The sequence below is a fragment of the Entelurus aequoreus genome, linkage group LG10 (genome assembly GCF_033978785.1).
Source record: "Entelurus aequoreus isolate RoL-2023_Sb linkage group LG10, RoL_Eaeq_v1.1, whole genome shotgun sequence".
Taxonomy (NCBI): Eukaryota; Metazoa; Chordata; class Actinopteri; order Syngnathiformes; family Syngnathidae; genus Entelurus; species Entelurus aequoreus.
In genome coordinates this window covers 36,927,591-36,950,571 of record NC_084740.1, presented here as the reverse complement: position 1 = coordinate 36,950,571, position 22,981 = coordinate 36,927,591, and the positions used below count along the sequence as shown (strand labels likewise).

Sequence of the window (22,981 nt, the reverse complement as noted above, 5' to 3'; positions counted from 1 at the left end):
CTTATTCGGGTGTTACCATTTAGTGGTCAATTGTACGGAATATGTACTGTACTGTGTAACCTGTACTGTTTCATATAATGTATTCTCTTCCTTTGCAATCTGCTAGTAAAAGTTTAAATCGATCAATCAAACAACCTGCAAATCAGATGGAAAATTAGAGGGAACATTGTTTGGGGGTATCCATAATACGCCGATAGGGAGAAGTTTTTATTTACACGATAAGTCGGATGTGTCTTTACATCCGTGGCGGAGGCTCCGCCGAACCCCTGAGGCCGACTCACCGAACCCCTAGGGTTCGATCGAACCCAGGTTAAGAACCACTGCTTTAAGGTAATAATGTTTAAAGCTTAAAAAAGCTTAAAAATCACTTAGGCATCTTCAGAATGGATCTGACTATCATTTAAAAAGGTTTCCCTTTAGGGGACCTGTTTTTTTTGTCCCCATACCGTCAGAGGTCCTCTAAAGGTGACTGTGTAAACAGAGCGATGTCCCCATTAAGTAAGCATTGCCAGAACACACACACACACACACACACACACACACACAAAATGACTGCACATGACTCCCTCCCCAGTTGTTAAAAAGTTAAGACAGCGATGGCGTTTTCAAGCAAGAACGTTTGCTGCAAGTTAGCCGTGCGCGATTAAGACAACAATAAAAATGGCGGCCGAACACACCTTGCTTGTGCCAGTGACAATCAATGTGGTCAATTAGTGATGGGTGCCTTGTGGATGATACACACAATGATCGACGCAGTGTCACTTTAAAAAAAAAAAACACCACACCGATACAACTGCTGTATCGCTTGACTGTGAAGCACCAAATATGTTTACATTCGGAAGGACTTCTTTCGGCGTGCCGCATTTAATATCGTTTTCCATCTTCAACATCGATCTAAATTGATCTGACAAAAGTAGTGATGTCCAATAATGGCTTTTTAGCCGATATCCGATATTGTCCAACTCTTAATTACCGATACCGATATATACAGTCGTGGAATTAACACATTATTATGCCTAGTTTGGACAACCAGGTATGGTGAAGATAAGGTCCTTTTTTTTAAAAATTAATAAAATAAAATAAGATAAATTAAAAACATTTTCTTGCATAAAAAAGAAAGTAAAACAATATAAAAACAGTTAAAAAAAAACTAGTAATCAATGAAAATGAGTAAAATTAACTGTTAAAGGTTAGTACTATTAGTGGACCAGCAGCACGCACAATCATGTGTGCTTACGGACTGTATCCCTTGCAGACTGTATTGATATATATTGATATATAATGTAGGAACCAGAATATTAATAACAGAAAGAAACAACCCTTTTGTGTGAATGAGTGTAAATGGGGGAAGGAGGTTTTTTGGGTTGGTGCACTAATTGTAAGTGTATCTTGTGTTTTTTATGTTGATTTAATTTTAAAAAAATTAAAAAAAATAAGATACCGGTAATAAAAAACCTGATACCAATAATTTCCGATATTATCGGACATCTCTAGACAAAAGTAAACATTCCGATGTGTGGGATCATTCTGAGCTAGTAGCGCCAAATGTTCTTCTTTTACGGTTTACTATTAAGCTCATTTGACCGGAGTTGCAAGCTTTATATTCCTTTCTGCGCAGCTATTTATCAAAAAACAACTACCGTAAATTTCGGACTAAAAGCCGCTACTTTTTTCATACGCTTTGAAACCTGCAGCTAATAAAATGGCGTGACTAATTTATGTATTTTTCTTCGCTGACAACCGCAATGTAAATAGTTTTCATAAAACACACGCAAAGACACTGAAATGGTGTCATTGCTTGTGCTCTGGCGCCATCTTTTGGACAAGTTTGCTCACTGCAGGTAAAACTGGGTGAATGGCTACAGTTTTTTCTTCTGTTTAGCCCTTCCTGTCTTTTTGTCGTCCATAGCGTTTCTACTCATGTGGATTCTTCATTTGTAAGTTTTTCAATATAACTAAAACAATTCTTACTTACTAAACCGTCCCATGTGTGATGTCTGTAGGAGTGTTCTCATGCATATTTGTACATGCTATCGTAATGTAATGAAGTTAGCGTCGTTAGCATGAGCTAATATGCTCACACGTTTACGAGTGTCTGTGTTAGTATTATTAACTTACAACATCAATCTTTTTGTATTGTTTGTTTCACAAATTCCTCAATAAATTCACCAAAATGTCACCGTGGAGCTATTGAGTCTGTTTAGCTGATTGGAGAGCTAGCTTCCGCAGCTAGTGGGTCCATGACAGTGATTTCTGTTTTTTTCGATCAGCCGTTTTACTGCCATGCTACAGGAAACATTTGGAAACAATTAAGGTATGTAAATAAACATTTACACAACCTTTCTGTCTAAATAACTAATTTCACAACGCATATATCTGCGGCTTGCAATACATGGAAAAATATTTTTTTCTTCTGAAATTTAGTGGATGCGGCTTATATACATAGTTCTATAGTCCGGAAAATACTGTATTCTAAATAATAATAAAACAAATAAATAAAAAATGTTAAGACTTTTCTTAATTTGGCGGATGGCGGTTGACCATTATGAAAGACCAACATAGTATCTTTGCAGTGTCAATACTGGTAGCGAGTGTGCCATGCACTCACTGAGGCGTCATTTATCCATCACTATTGTCAATTAATACTCGTAATAGTAACTATAGTGACCAGATTGAAAAATTAAGTCGACATTGGTCTTTCATTTGGTTTTACTTTTAATTAATACAGTAGCTAGTATTTGAAAAATAATGTATGAATTAATTTACTAAGTTAATTCATAATTCATTTTAATACATTAGTTAAATGTATTAAGTTTACATATTATTATTGATTATGAATACATTATATATGTATGTATATATTAAGTTAATACTCAAATATTCATTGTTAATCAATATTTGCTATTAATTTAGTGGCACCAAAAGAGTAACGAATTAGGTACCAGCTGACGGGATGGCGTTACGCTTGATGTAAGTTTTTTACCTGCACAGACGGCCTGAAAAGTTTTGTTGCTGTACTTCATCTCAAAAGATGTTGATATTTTGCAAGTAACGTCATGCAAGTAACATAACGTTCCTTAATTGATACACCAGGCTTGCATGTAGAATTAACTAGCAAACTAGAGTGTTTCTCTATGGTGAATTAATTACTGAGTTATAGTTTTTATCAAGAATATTTTCCTTTTTTAAGACAAGTGCGACGCCAAATAAGTACAGTGTTTTATTTTTCTATATTCAAACACAGTGTTACTGTTCAAACTGTGTGTGATGTTACAGTGGCCACAAATATTTAATATACTTGTTTAAAAAAAAAGAAGCCTTTTTTTAATGACTACATAGGCCTATTACGCTACTGTATTCATATTGTGGTGGTACTTGGAGAGCCAAGTGTTTTCTGAGGTGGTATTTGGTGGGAAAAAGTTATACCCGATACCCAAACCTAACGTTGATAATATTTAACATTTCTTCACATGCATACTCACAAGCTTTCATGGGTCACAGCGCCTACTAGTGGCCTGGCGTGCGCACTGCAATGTCATCCGCCAATTCGAGGGGGTCTTTTCTTTTATCTAAACAATTTTACCAAGGCTGTTGTCGTGGAAACATGGCGTAACTTGGTAGCTAGGCCCGAGAAGACGAAGGCGTGTGAACATTCGCGAGATGACGACGATGGGAGCTCTACAACGTACTTCGGAGTAACTTTCAGTCCCCGCACATTCGACTCGGAACAGATTACTCGCGAGGAGCAGCAGAGATGTGACGTGGTCAAAATGATCACGGAGCGGGGCACATGCGTGGTCATTGCTAATGACTCAAATAAAATAAACAGTTGTGAGGTGGCGGCACAAATCTCTAAAATCTGACTGGATGGAAGCCCGAGGAAGATTGGAAGAAGAAGAAGAAGAAGAAGAAGAAGAAGAAGAAGCAGCGTGGTGAGTTGAAAGAAAGTGCGTAGGTTCTAGAAAGGACGTAATGTTCCTACATGGCTTAAAGCTTGGCAGTTCTCAGCGCTCGTTTTGTCGTCACGGTGACGGTGATGATGACAATGTGGCGATGAAGAGATGTGCTAGCCCCCTGGCGCCGACACAGCAGGGCTTTTTGCATAAAATGTAGATCGTCATCATCAAAGTCCTCTTTTAAATAAGCCCCTCCCCCCCTCCTTCTGATACCTCATCACAAGAAGATTTTGACCTTTTTTTTTTGCTTCTTTTTTTCTTTGTTTTCGTTTGGAGTTTCCGTCGTCATGGCGTTTTGTTGTCATCGGCGTGGTGCTGAACAGTGGGCGTGTTGCATGGGAGTTCTTCCTGCAGGGGGCGCTGCAGGCTATGAGCCCTCCCGCTCTGTGCAGCAGTCCTCCTCGTCGTCCTCCTGCCCCAGCTGGTCCTGCGCTCGCTCGGTGCTCCTCGCCCGCTCCTCGCCGTTAATGGTCGGGCTGCGCGACGACTTGAGCAGCTTCTCCTCCAGCTCGTGCAGTGACGGCTCCTTGTACATGCACACTGCGTGACAAAAACGCACATTAGAGGAAGGACAGGCACACAATGACAAAGACTGTTGCATGGCGAGAGTGTCACTTGTGTCAAATTGAGATTTTTTGGCGTGGAAATGAAAATTTTAAACATATGGTCGGTAACGAGACCACTTTTATCCGCTTTATGACAATTCTTGACTGACATCTTGTCCATGCTCTCCTGCATGCATTCTAGAGGCGGGAATCTTTGGGCACCTCACGGCTCGATTTGATTCCGATCCTTCAGGTGATGATTTAATCGATTCACAATCAAACACGATTCTCGCAATATGTTTTTTGGTATATAAATTAAAATAAAACCTTTTTAAAACAGGTTACAAACAAAAAAAGCGCCTTATGGCTACAGAGTACGACAGTAAGCTGAAAAACTTATTTTTTACAAATTTTATTTACAAAGAAATAGAAAATAAACCAACCCTAACTCCAACCCAATGCCAGCTTTATGATACTTAGAGTAGAAATTTACAAAGTAAATTGAGGAGATATGCAAATACAATACTTATTAATTATTAAATTAAAAAAAATTAATACAACTAATTAAATTAAATAAATAATAAAAAGAAGGACAATTGAAAATTAATAAAAGCAAAAGTATAAATAATAGTTGTTTCATTATTATAAAACCAAAAAATGTGCAAAATTAAATACATTTTATATATATATATATATATTTAAAAAAATAATATATATATATATATATAGACACACACAAACACACGCAAATATAAATTTATATACATATACAGTATTTATATACACATATATACACTTATTTGCATACTGTATACATACATTTCCATATGTGTATATACATATATTTATACTTGTATATTTTTACACACAGTGTAACTATACATACATACATTTATTGATATGTGTATATTTATACAGAGTGTATACACATACACTACCATTCAAAAGTTTGGGGTCACCCAAAGAATTTTGTGGAATAGCCTTCATTTCTAAGAACAAGAATAGACTGTCGAGTTTTAGATGAAAGTTCTCTTTTTCTGGCCATTTTGAGCGTTTAATTGACCCCACAAATGTGATGCTCCAGAAACTCAATCTGCTCAAAGGAAGGTCAGTTTTGTAGCTTCTGTAACGAGCTAAACTGTTTTCAGATGTTTAAACATGATTGCACAAGGGTTTTCTAATCATCAATTAGCCTTCTGAGCCAATGAGCAAACACATTGTACCATTAGAACACTGGAGTGATAGTTGCTGGAAATGGGCCTCTATACCCCTATGTAGATATTGCACCAAAAACCAGACATTTGCAGCTAGAATAGTCATTTACCACATTAGCAATGTATAGAGTGTATTTCTTTAAAGTTAAGACTAGTTTAAAGTTATCTTCATTGAAAAGTACAGTGCTTTTCCTTCAAAAATAAGGACATTTCAATGTGACCCCAAACTTTTGAATGGTAGTGTATATACATATACAGTCATGGTCAAAAGTTTACATACACTTGTAAAGAACATAATGTCATGGCTGTCTTGAGTTTCCAATAATTTCTACAACTCTTATTTTTTTGTGATAGAGTGATTGGAGCACATACTTGTTGGTCACAAAAACATTCATGAAGTTTGGTTCTTTTATGAATTTATTATGGGTCTACTGAAAATGTGACCAAATCTGCTGGGTCAAAAGTATACATACAGCAATGTTAATATTTGGTTACATGTCCCTTGGCAAGTTTCACTGCAATAAGGCGCTTTTGGTAGCCATCCACAAGCTTCTGGTTGAATTTTTGACCACTCCTCTGGACAAAATTGGTGCAGTTCAGCTAAATTTGTTGGTTTTCCGACATGGACTTGTTTCTTCAGCATTGTCCACACGTTTAAGTCAGGACTTTGGGAAGGCCATTCTAAAACCTTAATTCTAGCTTGATTTAGCCATTCCTTTACCACTTTTGACATGTGTTTGGGGTCATTGTCAATCAATCAATCGATGTTTACTTATATAGTCCTAAATCACAAGTGTCTTAAAGGGCTGCACAAGCCACAACGACATCCGCGGTACAGAGCCCACATAAGGGCAAGGAAAAACTCACAACCCCAATGGGACGTCGATGTGAATGACTATGAGAAACCTTGGAGAGGACCGCATATGTGGGTGACCCCCCACCGCCTCTGGGGGAGACCGGATGCAATGGACGTCGAGTGGGTCTGACATAATATTGTGAAAGTCCAGTCCATAGTAGATCTAACATAATAACATTGTCCTGTTGGAACACCCAACTGCGCCAAGACCCAACCTCCGGGCTGATTATGTTAGGTTGTCCTGAAGAATTTGGAGGTAATCCTCCTTTTTCATTGTCCCATTTACTCTCTGTACAGCACCAGTTCCATTGGCAGCAAAACAGGCCCAGAGCATAATACTATTAAAGGCCTCACCTTTTCTCCTCCAAACATATTGCTGGGTATTGTGGCTAAACAGCTACATTTTTGTTTCATCTGACATCACATGGACAAAGATAAGACCTTCTGGAGGAAAGTTCTGTGGTCGGATGAAACAAAACTGAAGCTGTTTGGCCACAATACCCAGCAATATGTATGGAGGAGAAAAGGTGAGGTCTTTAATCCCAGGAACACCATACCTACCGTCAAGCATGGTGGTAGTGTTATCAAGGGGCGGCGTGGCGAAGTTGGTAGAGTGGCCGTGTCAGCAATCGGAGGGTTGCTGATTACTGGGGTTCAATCCCCACCTTCTACCATCCTAGTCACATCCGTTGTGTCCTTGGGCAAGACACTTCACCCTTGCTCCTGATGGCTGCTGGTTAGCGCCTTGCATGGCAGCTCCCGCCATCAGTGTGTGAATGGGTGTGTGAATGGGTGAATGTGGAAATACTGTCAAAGCGCTTTGAGTACCTTGAAGGTAGAAAAGCGCATACAAGTATAACCCATTTATCATTTATGCTCTGGGCCTGTTTTGCTGCCAATGGAACTGGTGCTGTACAGAGAGTAAATGGGACAATGAAAAAGGAGGATTACCTCCAAATTCTTCAGGACAATCTAAAATCATCAGCCCGGAGGTTGGGTCTTGGGTGCAGTTGGGTGTTCCAACAGGACAATGACCCCAAACACACTTCAAAAGTGGTAAAGGAATGGCTAAATCAGGAATTAAGGTTTTAGAATGGCCTTTCCAAAGTCCTGACTTAAACGTGTGGACAATGCTGAAGAAACAAGTCCATGTCAAAAAACCAACAAATGTAACTGAACTGCACCAATTTTGTCAAGAGGAGTGGTCAAAACTTCAACCAGAAGCTTGCCAGAAGCTTGTGGATGGTTACAAAAAGCGCCTTATTGCAGTGAAACTTGCCAAGGGACATGTAACCAAATATTAACATTGCTGTATGTATACTTTTGACCCAGCAGATTTGGTCACATTTTCAGTAGACACATAATAAATTCATAAAAGAACCAAACTTCATGAATGTTTTTTGTGACCAACAAGTATGTGCTCCAATCACTCTATCACAAAAAAATAAGAGTTGTAGAAATGATTGGAAACTCAAGACAGCCATGACATTATGTTCTTTACAAGTGTATGTAAACTTTTGACCATGACTCATACATTTACATATGTATGTTTACATATATATACATACATACATATGTATATATCACATACATATACACAGCATAGGAGGTAGGAAATGCTGACTCCCACCCCCTCAGCACACTGGGAACCAGCATTAATCCTCTCTAGTCAGTTTACTAGTCACTTTATACTTTTTATTGTCTCGTTTTTGTTGTTGTTGTTTTTTTGTTGTTTTTTGACATTGCCTCTTAGAGTGGTCTTAGGCCATATTGTATATTGCATATATTGTGTTGTTTCTGTATATTGTGTGGTTTCTTCTTTTTTTTAAAATGCAAAGCACCTCAGGGAAGCAACCTAAATTTCGTTGGACCTGTACCTGTACATGCACAATGACAAATAAAGATAATTCATTCATTCATATACAGTATATACATACATACACACACACACACGCATATATATATATATATATATATATATATATATATATATATATATATATATATATATATATATATATATATATATATATATATATATATATATATATATATATATATATATATATATATCATCGATTCTTAAAAGTTTTGAGTGATTTGAAATTGGAATCACGATTTGGATGTAAATGGTTTTTTTTGAGCACTCCTAATGCATTGTCAGTGATATTTGGACATACTTGATTGTCACCGGATAATTCCCTGGTTGAAGTTTTTGATTAGCGTGTCCTTGATTGATTGTATTAGTAGGTTGCACAGTGAAGTACATATTCCGTACAATTGACCACTAAATGGTAACACCCGAATAAGTTTTTCAACTTGTTTAAGTCGGGGTCCACTTAAATTGATTCATGATACAGATACACTACCGTTCAAAAGTTTGGGGTCACCCAAACAATTTTGTGGAATAACCTTCATTTCTAAGAACAATAATAGACTGTCGAGTTTCAGATGAAAGTTCTATTTTTCTGGCCATTTTGAGCGTTTAATTGACCCCACAAATGTGATGCTCCAGAAACTCAATCTGCTCAAAGGAAGGTCAGTTTTGTAGCTTCTGTAACGAGCTAAACTGTTTTCAGATGTGTGAACATGATTGCACAAGGGTTTTCTAATCATCAATTAGCCTTCTGAGCCAATGAGCAAACACATTGTACCATTAAAACACTGGAGTGATAGTTGCTGGAAATGGGCCTCTATACACCTATGTAGATATTGCACCAAAAACCAGACATTTGCAGCTAGAATAGTCATTTACCACATTAGCAATGTATGGAGTGTATTTCTTTAAAGTTAAGACTAGTTTAAAGTTATCTTCATTGACAAGTACAGTGCTTTTCCTTCAAAAATAAGGACATTTCAATGTGACCCCAAACTTTTGAACGGTAGTGTATATACTATCAGATATATATACTATCATCATAATACAGTCATCACACAAGATAATCACATTGAATTATTTTCATTATTTTCATTATCATTTTCAAACACAGCTGGCGCACGTGCGTGACAAACATGCACTTCCCCACAAAGATGTGTGTCACACTGTCACAAGGTGAGGAGAGGACGACGAAGAGGAGAAGAAAGTGGACAGATATTTTTAAACGACGCCGAGGGAGGACGGAGGAGGGAGAGCGGAGCGCTGAAAGCAGAGCTGGAAGCTTTGTGTTCCCGCTGAAACTTCCGAGTGCGACACGAGAGCTTCACTTCGTCCTTTTGTTCATGACCTCTGCCGGCAGGTCGCCCCTTCCACCGTGAGCTTTGGTCACGTGCACGTTGTCACGCTAAGCCTTTGTTTAAATTAACAATTGATTTCAAGCAGACTTTGAAGATACATTGGAACCTCCAAGCCGAAGGTGTCCAAAGTCCTGCCCGGGGGTCATTTTGTCTTGTATAAATAACACTGATTAGCTTTGTCAGCTGTAACACAGAGCTAAGAAGTTTTGTTCAGACTACTTAACATATATTAATGTACAAAATGTATCAAGGTGCACGCGAAAACAGGAAATATGAAAAACCTTATGCAGATTGCCGATTCTCAAAAACTCTTTGCTTTTTGGTTTGTGCCATCAGAAATGATCTCATGTGGTTTAAATCTTATTTAACAACAGAACCAAGTAATGAAGTTATTCAATTTCACTCGTTGTCCTGAACAACACCTTTATTGAATTCAATAGTCTTTCCCACATTTTTTTATTAAATTGCTGTCACTCACAACTTTATTTGGTGGATTATTTTGCGGTCAAACTCAAAGAGAAAAATAGAAAAACAGAGACAGAGTCCCCACAGTGTGGGATTATTTGTTTGGGCACACGATGCCGCAGAATCAGCAAACAGACTAGTTTGATACAATGTGTGTCCTAAGACAATAGTGATATTAGATATTGGTCCAATATCGGCAAAAAAACTATATCGGAATATATCGTCTGATACAAGCAGTTCTGCAGTGTGTTTTCTTGTGGAAAGCTGGACCACCAGTTAACATCTAAACGTTAACACACAATTTGTTCTAATTGAATCAAGTCATTTACAAAAGGTAGACTTAGTAGGCAATAGGCTAGTAGGAGCTAGCAACTACACAACGGCTAAGCACACAATAGCACACAAGCTAGACATGTGGAATCTGAGCCGAGGATGTTGTTGTGACTTGTGCAGACTTTTGAGACACTTGTGATTAAGAGCTATATAAATAAACTTTGATTGATTCATCCATTGACATACGTAATCATTAATTGAACAATATTGCCGTCTCAAACAGCACATTTGTCAATATAAACAAGTATCAAATAATTATAGTGGCATATTACTTACACATACAAAGTCTTCATGGTAGAAGAAGCGTATTAGAAGGTATCCAGTAACAAACGTGTCCGCATCATTCAACTTACTGTGTCATGAGCTTAACTACATAAATTATTGTGGCCACTAGGTGTCGCCAAAAACAAACACCACTCCACTTCAAATTAATTAAAAGACAGCATCACACCATTGCAGACGGTTGATAATAAATAGGTAAGTGTTTTTTATACCTACCATTGTTCTCTGTTTGACTAAGTTTATTTGATCAAACCTTTTACAACATTCCACATTACAAAATATGAAAAGTGTGTAGGATTCCTGCTGATATCGTCTATAAAATCCGCTGCACCTCCCTGATACCGAAGTACATGTCAAACTACTTCCATAACGTAAATGACCGCCATAACCACAACACCAGGGGAAGCTCCACTATTGATTGATTGATTGATTGAGACTTTTATTAGTAGGTTGCACAGTGAAGTACATATTCCGTACAATTGACCACTAAATGGTAACACCTGAATAAGTTTTTCAACTTGTTTAAGTCGGGGTCCACTTAAATTGATTCATGATACAGATATATACTATCATATATACTATCATCATAATACAGTCATCACACAAGATAATCACAATGAATTATTTACATTATTTACAATCAGGGGTGTGGAGGGGGGGGGGGTAGGATATGGACATCAAGTAGTGGACATAGAGAGAGAGAGAGAGAGAGAGAGAGAGATCAGAAGGCATAAGAAAAAGTATCTGCATTTGATTGTTTACATTTGATTATTAGCAATCCGGGGAGGGTGTTAGTTTAGGGTTGTAGCTGCCTGGAGGTGAACTTTTATTGCGGTTTTGAAGGAGGATAGAGATGCCCTTTCTTTTATACCTGTTGGGAGCGCATTCCACATTGATGTGGCATAGAAAGAGAATGAGTTAAGACCTTTGTTAGTTCGGAATCTGGGTTTAACGTGGTCAGAGGAGCTCCCCCTGGTGTTGTGGTTATGGCGGTCATTTACGTTAAGGAAGTAGTTTGACATGTACTTCGGTATCAGGGAGGTGTAGCGGATTTTATAGACTAGGCTCAGTGCAAGTTGTTTAACTCTGTCCTCCACCTTGAGCCAGCCCACTTTAGAGAAGTGGGTAGGAGTGAGGTGGGATCTGGGGTGGAGGTCTAGCAGTAACCTGACTAGCTTGTTCTGAGATGTTTGGAGTTTAGATTTGAGACTAACCACGTTAAACCCAGATTCCGATCTAACAAAGGTCTAAACTCATTCTCCTTTTATGCCACATCAATATGGAATGCACTCCCAACAGGTGTAAAAGAAAGAGCATCTCTATCCTCCTTCAAAACCGCACTAAAAGAACACCTCCAGGCAACTTCAACCCTTGACTAACACCCTCCCTCCTCCACATCCCACCTCCCCGGATTGTAAATAACCAAATGTAAATAATCAAATGTATATACTTGTTCTTATGCTTTCTGAACTCACTATGTTCTCTGCTCGCTGTACATATCCTACCAAGTCAGACCTACACTGTTTCAATGTCCATTTCTCTGATGATGCAATTGTTGATGACTGAAGTGCTGATATCAACCAAACCCTCCTCATCCCACCCCCCGGATTGTAAATAATGTAAATAATTCAATGTATATACTCTGATGATTAACTTGTGTGATGACTGTATTATGATGATAGTATATATTTGTACCATGAATTGATTTACGACTTAAACAAGTTGAAAAACTTATTCGGGTGTTACCATTTAGTGGTCAATTCTACGGAATATGTACTGTACTGTGCAATCTACTAATAAAAGTTTCAATCAATCAATCAATCAATCAACATCCGTATCGGCCTGTAGTGCAGGCTCCAATATCAATTGAAAAAGTTGATATGTTATGTTTGATACATTTGGATAAAATGCTGTACAAAAACAGAGAGTTTGGCAAAAAAAAAATGTTTTAAATAAAAGTGGGGCAAACGAGCTCAGAGAGGTCTATCAAATCAAATCGAACTTTATTTATATCTAATTTGTCATACACAGGCAAGTGGCAAACACAAAGTGCTGTACAAAACAAAACAAAAAAATACAAGAAGATAAGAAAACATACACACACGCACACACAAACACAATCAGCACTATTAGCAAACACAAAGCATGGCACAGCACTAAGGATTTGAGGAAAAACGCCACCTTTGAGGCATCCACACTGGAGAATAACTCAATAAAAATACAAATAAAATATATATATAGAATAAAACTTATGATCAACTATATGTAAAAAATAAAAATCATACTTTGAAACAAAAACGAGAGACGTTAATGAGGGCCTTTTACGACGGTCTTACCTTCAATGGGTCTGGGGACAAAGTGCGAGCAGGGTTTGGTTTTCTTCACGCGGTTTCCCTTCATGATGACGCCGTCCTTGTTGAGGCCCAGGAACCAGGCTCGGCCCGACTCGTGCTGCCGGTACAGCGTGGACGAGTAGATGACGTAGTAGTTCTCAAACACCGACTCCTTGAACTTACACTCGGCCGTGAAGATGTCCTGGTGAACACACACTGGCGTTAATATTTCCCTTCGCACGCAATCTCAATGAAGAGATGAGCGGAGACAATCGGCAGACGAGGAATGACACTTTAGGCTGAATAATGTATGGAACGGCATCAGTGACAAGGAGGCGTTGCAAGTATGAAGATGGAGGAGGACGAGAGGAAACATTGAAAAGTCAGCTGCCAGCAGACGAATGAGCACATGCGTGGATGGATGGTAATCTTACAGACGTGTAGAGGAAGCCCTCAGCGTTCATGGCCATATAGAGTCCAGCCTTCACGCCCTGCATGGCCACCACCCGCAGACCCACTGGGATCAGGTTGAAGAGCGCTGCAGTAACACAAAGACCACGGAGAGAGAAAGTGTGTATTCTAATCAAAGTCTTGTGTCTCATGCAGCGATTTTAGTCAGAGAGCAACAGTGGCCTCTGCTGGCAGCACTTTGTAATGTGTGAAAAACTACAGTGGAACCTCGATGTATAAAACTTTTCGGTTCTCGAACAGGGTTCGTGAATTGAAAAGTTTGTAGAGTCACACGCATTTCTCCATAAGAAACAATGTAAAAAAGGATAATTTGTTCCAGCCTCGACACAAGTCCATAATTTAGTTAAGGTTTCTGCACTTTGAATACAATATAAAAGTACACCAACAAGGAGGTGATGAATTACAGTCTCAAACAGCACATTTGTCAATATAAACAAGTATCAAATAATTATAGTATATAATAAAGAGGTATAGAATACCTCTTTATTAACAAGCCAAAACAATAACAAGCTGAACTGTTCTGCATGCGCTGCTCTGCCAACACAAAAGTCCCACTGGTGCCCTCACAAACGATCAGAAACGACAAAACCCTTAACTTTAATAACCATATTGCTACAATAATAAACATGTAAAGAAATACAATCTGTCAAGTCTGGGGATAAACAATATTGAAGATTTATACATTGACAAAACGTTTGCCTCTTTCCAGCAACTGTGATAAATGTTCTAATCAACACTTTTGTTTTTAGATATCTACAGATCCGCAGTTTTGTTTGTAATACTTTTTTCAGGTTTCCAAACTTACCGACTGACACAGTTTTAGATGCTTTTTGGACATCGCTTCCGACTTCACACATATTTACAATTACATTTTCACTTCCCTGAGGACAGCAGGAACTTCACTCGGTGACAGAAAACACTGTGAGTAATGGCTTCCTGCGCGTCTTGCACCATACTCACGGAGAGGTTGGCTCTGCTAGAGGGCCGTGTCCGCCAGTTAGAGCAGAGTAATGTCGTAACTTTAGATGTTGCGGACACATCTGCTAGCGTTAGCTGTAGCGAGCTAACTAGCCCAGCTTGTAGCAGTCCTAAGCGGCCTACAAGCTACGGTGTACCGGTTGAGACGCATAATAGATTTAGCTCCTTAGCTAGTCCTACACCCCAGTCTACCGGGCACCACACCTTAGTCATAGGGGACTCCATCACCCGAAACATAAAGCTTAGCAAACCAGCCACAGTAAAGTGTATCCCCGGGGCCAGAGCACCTGACATTGAAGCTAATCTTAGGGAGCTAACTCGCAACAGGCCTAGTAAACACGTACGACAGGCTAATCGCACCACTAATTATGCGAATATAGTTGTACACGTTGGCTCCAATGACACTAGAATGAGATAGTCAGAGATTACAAAGAGAAACATAGCCAGGACTTGTGATCTCGCCAGAAAGATGTCCAGGCATCGAGTAATTGTCTCTGGCCCCCTGCCTGCGAGAAGCAATGATGAGAGGTATAGCAGATTAGTCTCGCTTAACAAGTGGCTGTCTAGCTACTGTAGGCAACAGGGACTAACGTTTATTGATAACTGGCCCTCTTTCTGGGGCAAACCAGGCTTGCTGATGAGAGACGGCCTTCACCCTAACCAGGAAGGCGCCATCATCCTGTCTAGAAACATAGACTACTATTTAAGTCTCACTTGACTGACTACACTAGAGCAAGCCCGGTCACAGGCAATTACAATGTCTGTTAGTCCGGGTGAGGAGTCAGTTAAGCTAGAACTAGCCAGCGCCAGGCTGGATAATCCATGTACGCATAGCAATTCTCTTAGAATAATACACAATTCACATAATGTTTTTGCTGTTGTGTCTGTGTCAGAGGTGGACATGCATACTGAGGTGGCAAATTATGATATGTCCAGTCTATTGCAGCACCAAGCAAACAATCGGAAAATTCCCGTCAAATCAATTCCTAGATATGGTCGAAACTATTTAAAGTGCACTACGCATAATAAACGCAACATTGTTAATATTGCCACTACGGATAATCTTAACAAAAACTCGTCAAAACAGCCCAATACCTATAATATGGGCTTTTTAAACATAAGATCATTGTCTCCCAAGGCGTTATTAGTTAATGAGGTCATTAGAGACAACAATCTTAACGTTATTGGTCTTAGCGAAACCTGGCTCAAACCAGACGAATTTTTTGCGCTCAATGAGGCATCTCCTCCTAACTATACGAATGCGCATGTTGCCCGTCCTCTTAAAAGGGGAGGGGGTGTCGCACTAATATACAATGAAAATTTCAACCTTACCCCTCACCTAAATAATAAATATAAATCGTTTGAGGTGCTTACTATGAGGTCTGTCACACCGCTACCTCTCGACCTGGCTGTTATCTACCGCCCCCCTGGGCCCTATTCGGACTTTATCAGTGAATTCTCAGAGTTCGTTGCTGATCTAGTGACGCACGCCGACAATATAATCATAATGGGGGACTTTAATATCCATATGAATACCCCATCGGACCCTCAGTGCGTGGCGCTCCAAACCATAATTGATAGCTGTGGTCTTACACAAATAATACATGAACCCACGCATCGCAACGGTAATACAATAGATCTAGTGCTTGTCAGGGGTGTCACCGCCTCCAAAGTTATGATACTTCCATATACTAAAGTAATGTCCGATCATTACCTTATAAAATTTGAAGTTTTGACTCATTGTCAACAAGCTAATAATAATAACTGCTATAGCGGCCGCAACATTAATGCTGCCACAACGATGACTCTTGCTGACCTACTGCCTTCGGTAATGGCACCATTCCCAAATTATGTCGGCTCTATTGATAACCTCACTAACAACTTGGACGATGCCTTGCGCGAAATTATTGATAGTATAGCACCGCTAAAGCAAAAAAGGGCCCCTAAAAGGCGCACCCCATGGTTTACAGAAGAAATTAGAGCTCATAAATTATCATGTAGAAAACTGGAACGCAAATGGCGCACGACTAAACTTGAGGTTTTCCATCAAGCATGGAGTGATAGTTTAATAACTTATAAACGCATGCTTAACTTAGCTAAAGCTAAATACTACTCAAATCTCATCCGCCTCAACAAAAACGATCCTAAATTTCTGTTTAGTACAGTAGCATCGCTAACCCAACAAGGGACTCCTCCCAGTAGCTCCACCCACTCGGCAGATGATTTTATGAATTTCTTTAATAAGAAAATTGAACTCATTAGAAAGGAGATTAAAGACAACGCATCCCAGCTACAACTGGGTTCTATTAACACAAATACGACTGTATATACGACGGACACTGCCCTCCAAAATAGTCTCTCTATTTTTGATGAAATAACATTAGAGGAATTATTACAGCGTGTAAGTGGGATAAAACAAACAACATGTTTACTTGACCCACTTCCTGGGAAACTTATCAAGGAACTGTTTGTATTATTAGGTCCATCAGTGTTAAATATTATAAACTTATCACTTTCCTCCGGCACTGTTCCCCTAGCATTCAAAAAAGCGGTTATTCATCCTCTGCTCAAAAGACCTAACCTCGATCCTGACCTCATGGTAAACTACCGACCGGTCTCCCACCTTCCGTTTATTTCCAAAATTCTCGAAAAAATTGTTGCACAGCAGCTAAATGAACACTTAGTGACTAACAATCTCTGTGAACCTTTTCAATCCGGTTTCAGGGCAAATCACTCTACGGAGACAGCCCTCGCAAAAATGACTAATGATCTATTGCTAACGATGGATTCTGATGCGTCATCTATGTTGCTGCTTCTTGATCTTAGCGCCGCTTTCGATACCGTCGATCATAATATTTTATTAGAGCGTATCAAAACACGTATTGGTATGTCAGACTTAGCCTTGTCTTGGTTTAACTCTTATCTTACTGACAGGATGCAGTGCGTCTCCCATAACAATGTCACCTCGGACTATGTCAAGGTAACGTGCGGAGTTCCCCAGGGTTCGGTTCTTGGCCCTGCACTCTTTAGTATTTACATGCTGCCGCTGGGTGACATCATACGCAAGTACGGTGTTAGATTTCACTGTTATGCTGATGACACTCAACTCTACATGCCCCTAAAGCTGACCAACACGCCGGATTGTAGTCAGCTGGAGGCGTGTCTTAATGAAATTAAACAATGGATGTCCGCTAACTTTTTGCAACTCAACGCTAAGAAAACGGAAATGCTGATTATCGGTCCTGCTAGACACCAACATCTATTTAATAATACCACCTTAACATTTGACAACCAAACAATTACACAAGGCGACTCGGTAAAGAATCTGGGTATTATCTTCGACCCAACTCTCTAGTTTGAGTCACACATTAAGAGTGTTACTAAAACGGCCTTCTTTCATCTCCGTAATATCACTAAAATTCGTTCCATCTTGTCCACTAGCGACGCTGAGATCATTATTCATGCGTTCGTTACGTCTCGTCTCGATTACTGTAACGTATTATTTTCGGGTCTCCCTATGTCTAGCATTAAAAGATTACAGTTGGTACAAAATGCGGCTGCAAGGCTTTTGACAAAAACAAGAAAGTTTGATCATATTACGCCTATACTGGCTCACCTGCACTGGCTTCCTGTGCACTTAAGATGCGACTTTAAGGTTTTACTACTTACGTATAAAATACTACACGGTTTAGCTCCAGCCTATCTCGCCGATTGTATTGTACCATATGTCCCGACAAGAAATCTGCGTTCAAAGAACTCCGGCTTATTAGTGATTCCCAGAGCCAAAAAAAAGTCTGCGGGCTATAGAGCGTTTTCTATTCGGGCTCCAGTACTCTGGAATGCCCTCCCGGTAACAGTTAGAGATGCTACCTCAGTAGAAGCATTTAAGTCCCATCTTAAAACTCATTTGTATAATCTAGCCTTTAAATAGACCTCCCTTTTTTAGAACAGTTGATCTGCCGTTTCTTTTCTTCTCTCTTCTTCTCCCCTGTCCCTTGCGAGGGGGAGTTGCATAGGTCCGGTGGCCATGGATGAAGTGCTGGCTGTCCAGAGTCGGGACCCCGGGTGGACCACTAGCCTGTGCATCGGTTGGGGACATCTCTGCGCTGCTGACCCGTCTCCGCTCGGGATGGTTTCCTGTTGGCCCCGCTGTGGACTGGACTCCCGCTGATGTGTTGGATCCACTGTGGACTGGACTTTCACAATGTTATGTCAGACCCACTCGACATCCATTGCTTTCGGTCTCCCCTAGAGGGGGGGGTTACCCACATATGCGGTCCTCTCCAAGGTTTCTCATAGTCATTCACCGACGTCCCACTGGGGTGAGTTTTTCCTTGCCCGTATGTGGGCTCTGTACCGAGGATGTCGTTGTGGCTTGTACAGCCCTTTGAGACACTTGTGATTTAGGGCTATATAAATAAACATTGATTGATTGATTCAAGCCCAGAGTCTCTGAATTCAATTAAGTCACTTTGCGAGGGTGACTTAGGAGTGACCATATTTGAGGAGAGCTGGACAGAGTTTTTAAGTACAGTTTGTAAGTCTTCCATTTGTGCGAGACACAGTCTTATTCAATGCAAGCGAATACATCGTACTTATTACACCAAGGTTCGGCTGGCTAAGATGCATTAGGGAATATCGGTATGATGTCAACAGTCCCAGCTAATTTAATACATATGTTTTGGCTTTGCTCATCCCTGTGCAGTTATTGGACTGACATTTTTAATACTTTGTCTTTGGTGAAAAGATAGAACCGAATCCTCTAAGCCAGGGGTGGGCAATTAATTTTTACCGGGGGCTGCATGAGCAACCCGAGCACTGCTAGAGGGCCACATCGACAATATTTCAATTAAATTTTGCTCAATATTATTTTTGATATATGCCGTAAGATAAATAATAATAATACTTTCATTTAACCTAACTTAACTTTATACCAAAAGCACTGCTTTGGAAATCATTTGTACCCCTTTCAGAGATCACATTTAGTTCCCCTTAAACATCCTCATGTTGCACAATGAAATGTAAGCATAGGATGAAGTGTGCATTCCTGTAACTTTCTCTAGTAACAGCATTCCATGATTAATATAAATAAATTAACATTAATAATAAATGACAGTAAAATAAGCACACTTATGACTGAGGAGTCATAGTGTAACTTTGTGTGGTGTTTGAGTTGTCCGACGTTTTGTGTGGCCATAAACGCACCAGTGGTTTACTGCTATGCGTGTTGGTGACAGATGACAAGTTGGTTTTGGCCTGGTTTGTACGGCAGAAAATGACTAGTTTTTTGAGATAGAAGTTTTTTACTCATGTTTTTGGTGTGGTTATGGCCGAATATAAACAGTTTTGCTCAATAAAGTGATTGATATAATTCCTGGCCTCGAAGCATCTCGAGAGACGTTACAATAATTGAACGGTGTTGACGAACACCGTTAGGGCCGCTTGTTGTCACTGTCACTCAAAGTTGTATTGCAAAATTACACAGAATAAATGTGTTTATTTTGTTTAGAATTCAGATGGGATTTGATTTGGTGCGCGGCATATATTTGCTGTGCGCAGAGGACGCTTGAGCAATTGCGCAGGCGCGCACCTTAGAGGGAACGTTGCTTGGCAGTCCATGTCTTGTTGAAAACACGCCATTCGTCATCAACTTTTCTCTTTTTAGCGTCTCGGGTGTAAACCGTGCATCACTTGTCGCTGTGCACCTTCACTCACAGGTTACACACGGACATACGCCCATAAATAACACTTTTCAAAATAAAAGCAGCACAGTTGTATTGCACGCACGACATAGATGTTTTTTCAACTTTACTTTGTAATTTGTGATTGCAGCCGTTCACATTCACTCACAATCACGCACGCGCAAAGTAATACAAATAACGCTTTTCAAAACAAAAGCAGCACCGTTGTATTGCACACTCGACATAGATACTTTTTAAAATTTATTTTGTAATTTATGATTGGCCTCACGCGGGCCGGACAGGGACGCACAAAGGGCCGGATGTGGCCCGCGGGCCGCAGAATGCCCAGGTCTGCTCTAAGCAGACTATTTGGGGTAGCTTCTCTGTCATCTTTCTTTTAGCAAAGAACTTGGTAGCATTCACTACTTTGTGGGCTAGAAGACTCATTGTGCTGAATTGGAAGGCCACAGCGCATCCCTGCCACACCTGCTGGATTAGAGATATTCTTTATTTCCCTAAATCGGATAAAATTACCACATTGAACGGTTGTTCTGTGAAGTTCCAGGAGGTTTCTTGAAATGTGTAAAAGAGACTGATCTCAAATGTAACCTCAATTGACAAGTAATTGAAAGGTAGATAATTGATGAGCCTTTTGTCTGCTTTTGTGTATTGCTGCACCGTGTTGGGGACACACAGGAGTGCAGTTGTCTGTGGCTTCATGTCAATATTCGCTTGTACTTAATTGACTGATACATGTTTTTTCTTTTTTTTCTTTCAAATGTTATATATAATTTTTGTGGGTTACTTGTTTGGGGGAGGAAAAAAAGAACATTTGACATGTGTTTAATTGTTATTTCTGGACTGTATATGTAAAAAATCCAATAAACCAATGTTTAAAAAAATTACAGATGTCCGATAATGGCTTTTTTGCCGACATCCGATATTCCGATATTGTCCAACTCTTAATTACCGATTCCGATATCAACCGATACGATATATACAGTTGTGGAATTAACACATTATAATGCCTAATTTTGTTGTGATGCCGCGCTGGATGCATTAAACAATGTAACAAGGTTTTCCAAAATAAATCAACTCAAGTTATGGAAAAAAATGCCAACATGGCACTGCCATATTTATTATTGAAGTCACAAAGTGCATAATTTTTTTTAACATGCCTCAAAACAGCAGCTTGGAATTTGGGACATGCTCTCCCTGAGAGAGCATGAGGAGATTGAGGTGGGCGGGGTAGAGGTGCGGGTGGGGGTCGTTGGGGTAGGGGGTAGCGGGGGTGTATATTGTAGCGTCCCGGAAGAGTTAGTGCTGCAAGGGGTTCTGGTTATTTGTTCTGTTGTGTTTATGTTGTGTTACGGTGCGGATGTTCTCCTGAAATGTGTTTGTCATTCTTGTTTGGTGTGGGTTCACAGTGTGGCGCATATTTGTAACAGTGTTAAAGTTGTTTATACGGTCACCCTCAGTGTGACCTGTATGGCTGTTGACCAAGTATGCATGGCATTCACTTGTGTGTGTGAAAAGCCGTAGATATTATGTGATTGGGCCGGCACGCAAAGGCAGTGCCTTTAAAGTTTATTGGCGCTCTGTACTTCTCCCTACGTCCGTGTACACAGTGGCGTTTTAAAAAGTCATAAATTTTACTTTTTGAAAGAGATACCGATAATTTCCGATATTACATTTTAAAGCATTTATCGGACTACCGATATTATCGGACATCTGTAAAAAAAAAAAAGTAAAATCCACCTAAAGTATGAGAGGGGAGAAAGGAGCAAATGGGGGATCCGAGCCGAGGATGTCATTGTGGTTTGTGCAGCCCTTTGAGACACTTGTGATTAAGGGCTATATAAATAAACTTTGATTGATTGATTCATTGATTGATTGAGAAGGGAAGGGCTGTGTGCGTGCGCTCTTGGAAGAGTTGGCGCTGAACGAGAGGCAGTCTTCTCCTCTGCTGTGAAATAAGTCCACTTTTAAGATTAAGATTAAAGATTAAAGTACCAATGATTGTCACACACACACTAGATGCGGTGAAATTTGTCCTCTGCATTTGTCCCATCCCCTTGGGGAGCAGTGGGCAGCAGCGGCGCCGCGCCCGGGAATCATTTTTGGTGATTTAACCCCCAACTCCAACCCTTTGTTGCTGAGTGCCAAGCAGGGAGGTTATGGGTCCCATTTTTTTGGCATCTTTTTCCAGAAAAGACTGTTCTCATCGCAATTAAAAACGCGCTTTGGTACGAAGTCGGCATCCTCAATCTCTTCAATACGAGGAGCAAGCACAAAACGGCTGCCAGCGGGACACAACATGAATGAAGCGTTCATACACAAAGACATGGTTTGCAGACAGAGGCATATTTGTCCCGATCGAAAAGTTCACAAATAGAAGGGTTCGTAAATCGAGGTTCCACTGTACTCAAAGAACGAACGCCGTTCTTCACTTTTCAATTGTAACGCAAGAAGCCATTTGAGCATGTTGGGGAGCTTCCGTGTCGGCGAAGGCTGTTGCGTAATGCCGCTTTCAGATGTCGCTGCAAACAAGATGGCAGCCTTTCAGCCAAGCAGAATGCAGTGGGATCATAAACATCTGTGTGGATTCTGGACTGGCTGGCGTACAAGCTGCT

General features: G+C 40.0%; 1 protein-coding gene across 2 annotated transcripts in view; it reads right to left on the bottom strand.

The window, feature by feature from the left end:
* LOC133658547 (fibroblast growth factor 12-like) overlaps positions 1–22,981 on the bottom strand; it is an 82,352-nt gene that overhangs the window by 2,781 nt on the left and 56,590 nt on the right. For both annotated transcript variants that reach the window (XM_062060708.1, XM_062060709.1), the window contains exons 3-5: positions 13,653–13,756; positions 13,222–13,420; positions 1–4,496 (exon numbers count right to left, since the gene is read on the bottom strand). The exon at positions 1–4,496 is cut by the window's left edge and continues 2,781 nt beyond it. In XM_062060708.1, the coding sequence (XP_061916692.1) occupies positions 4,324–4,496; positions 13,222–13,420; positions 13,653–13,756 (476 nt within the window). In that variant the 3' untranslated portion in view covers positions 1–4,323. The remainder of the gene's footprint in view (positions 4,497–13,221; positions 13,421–13,652; positions 13,757–22,981) is intronic.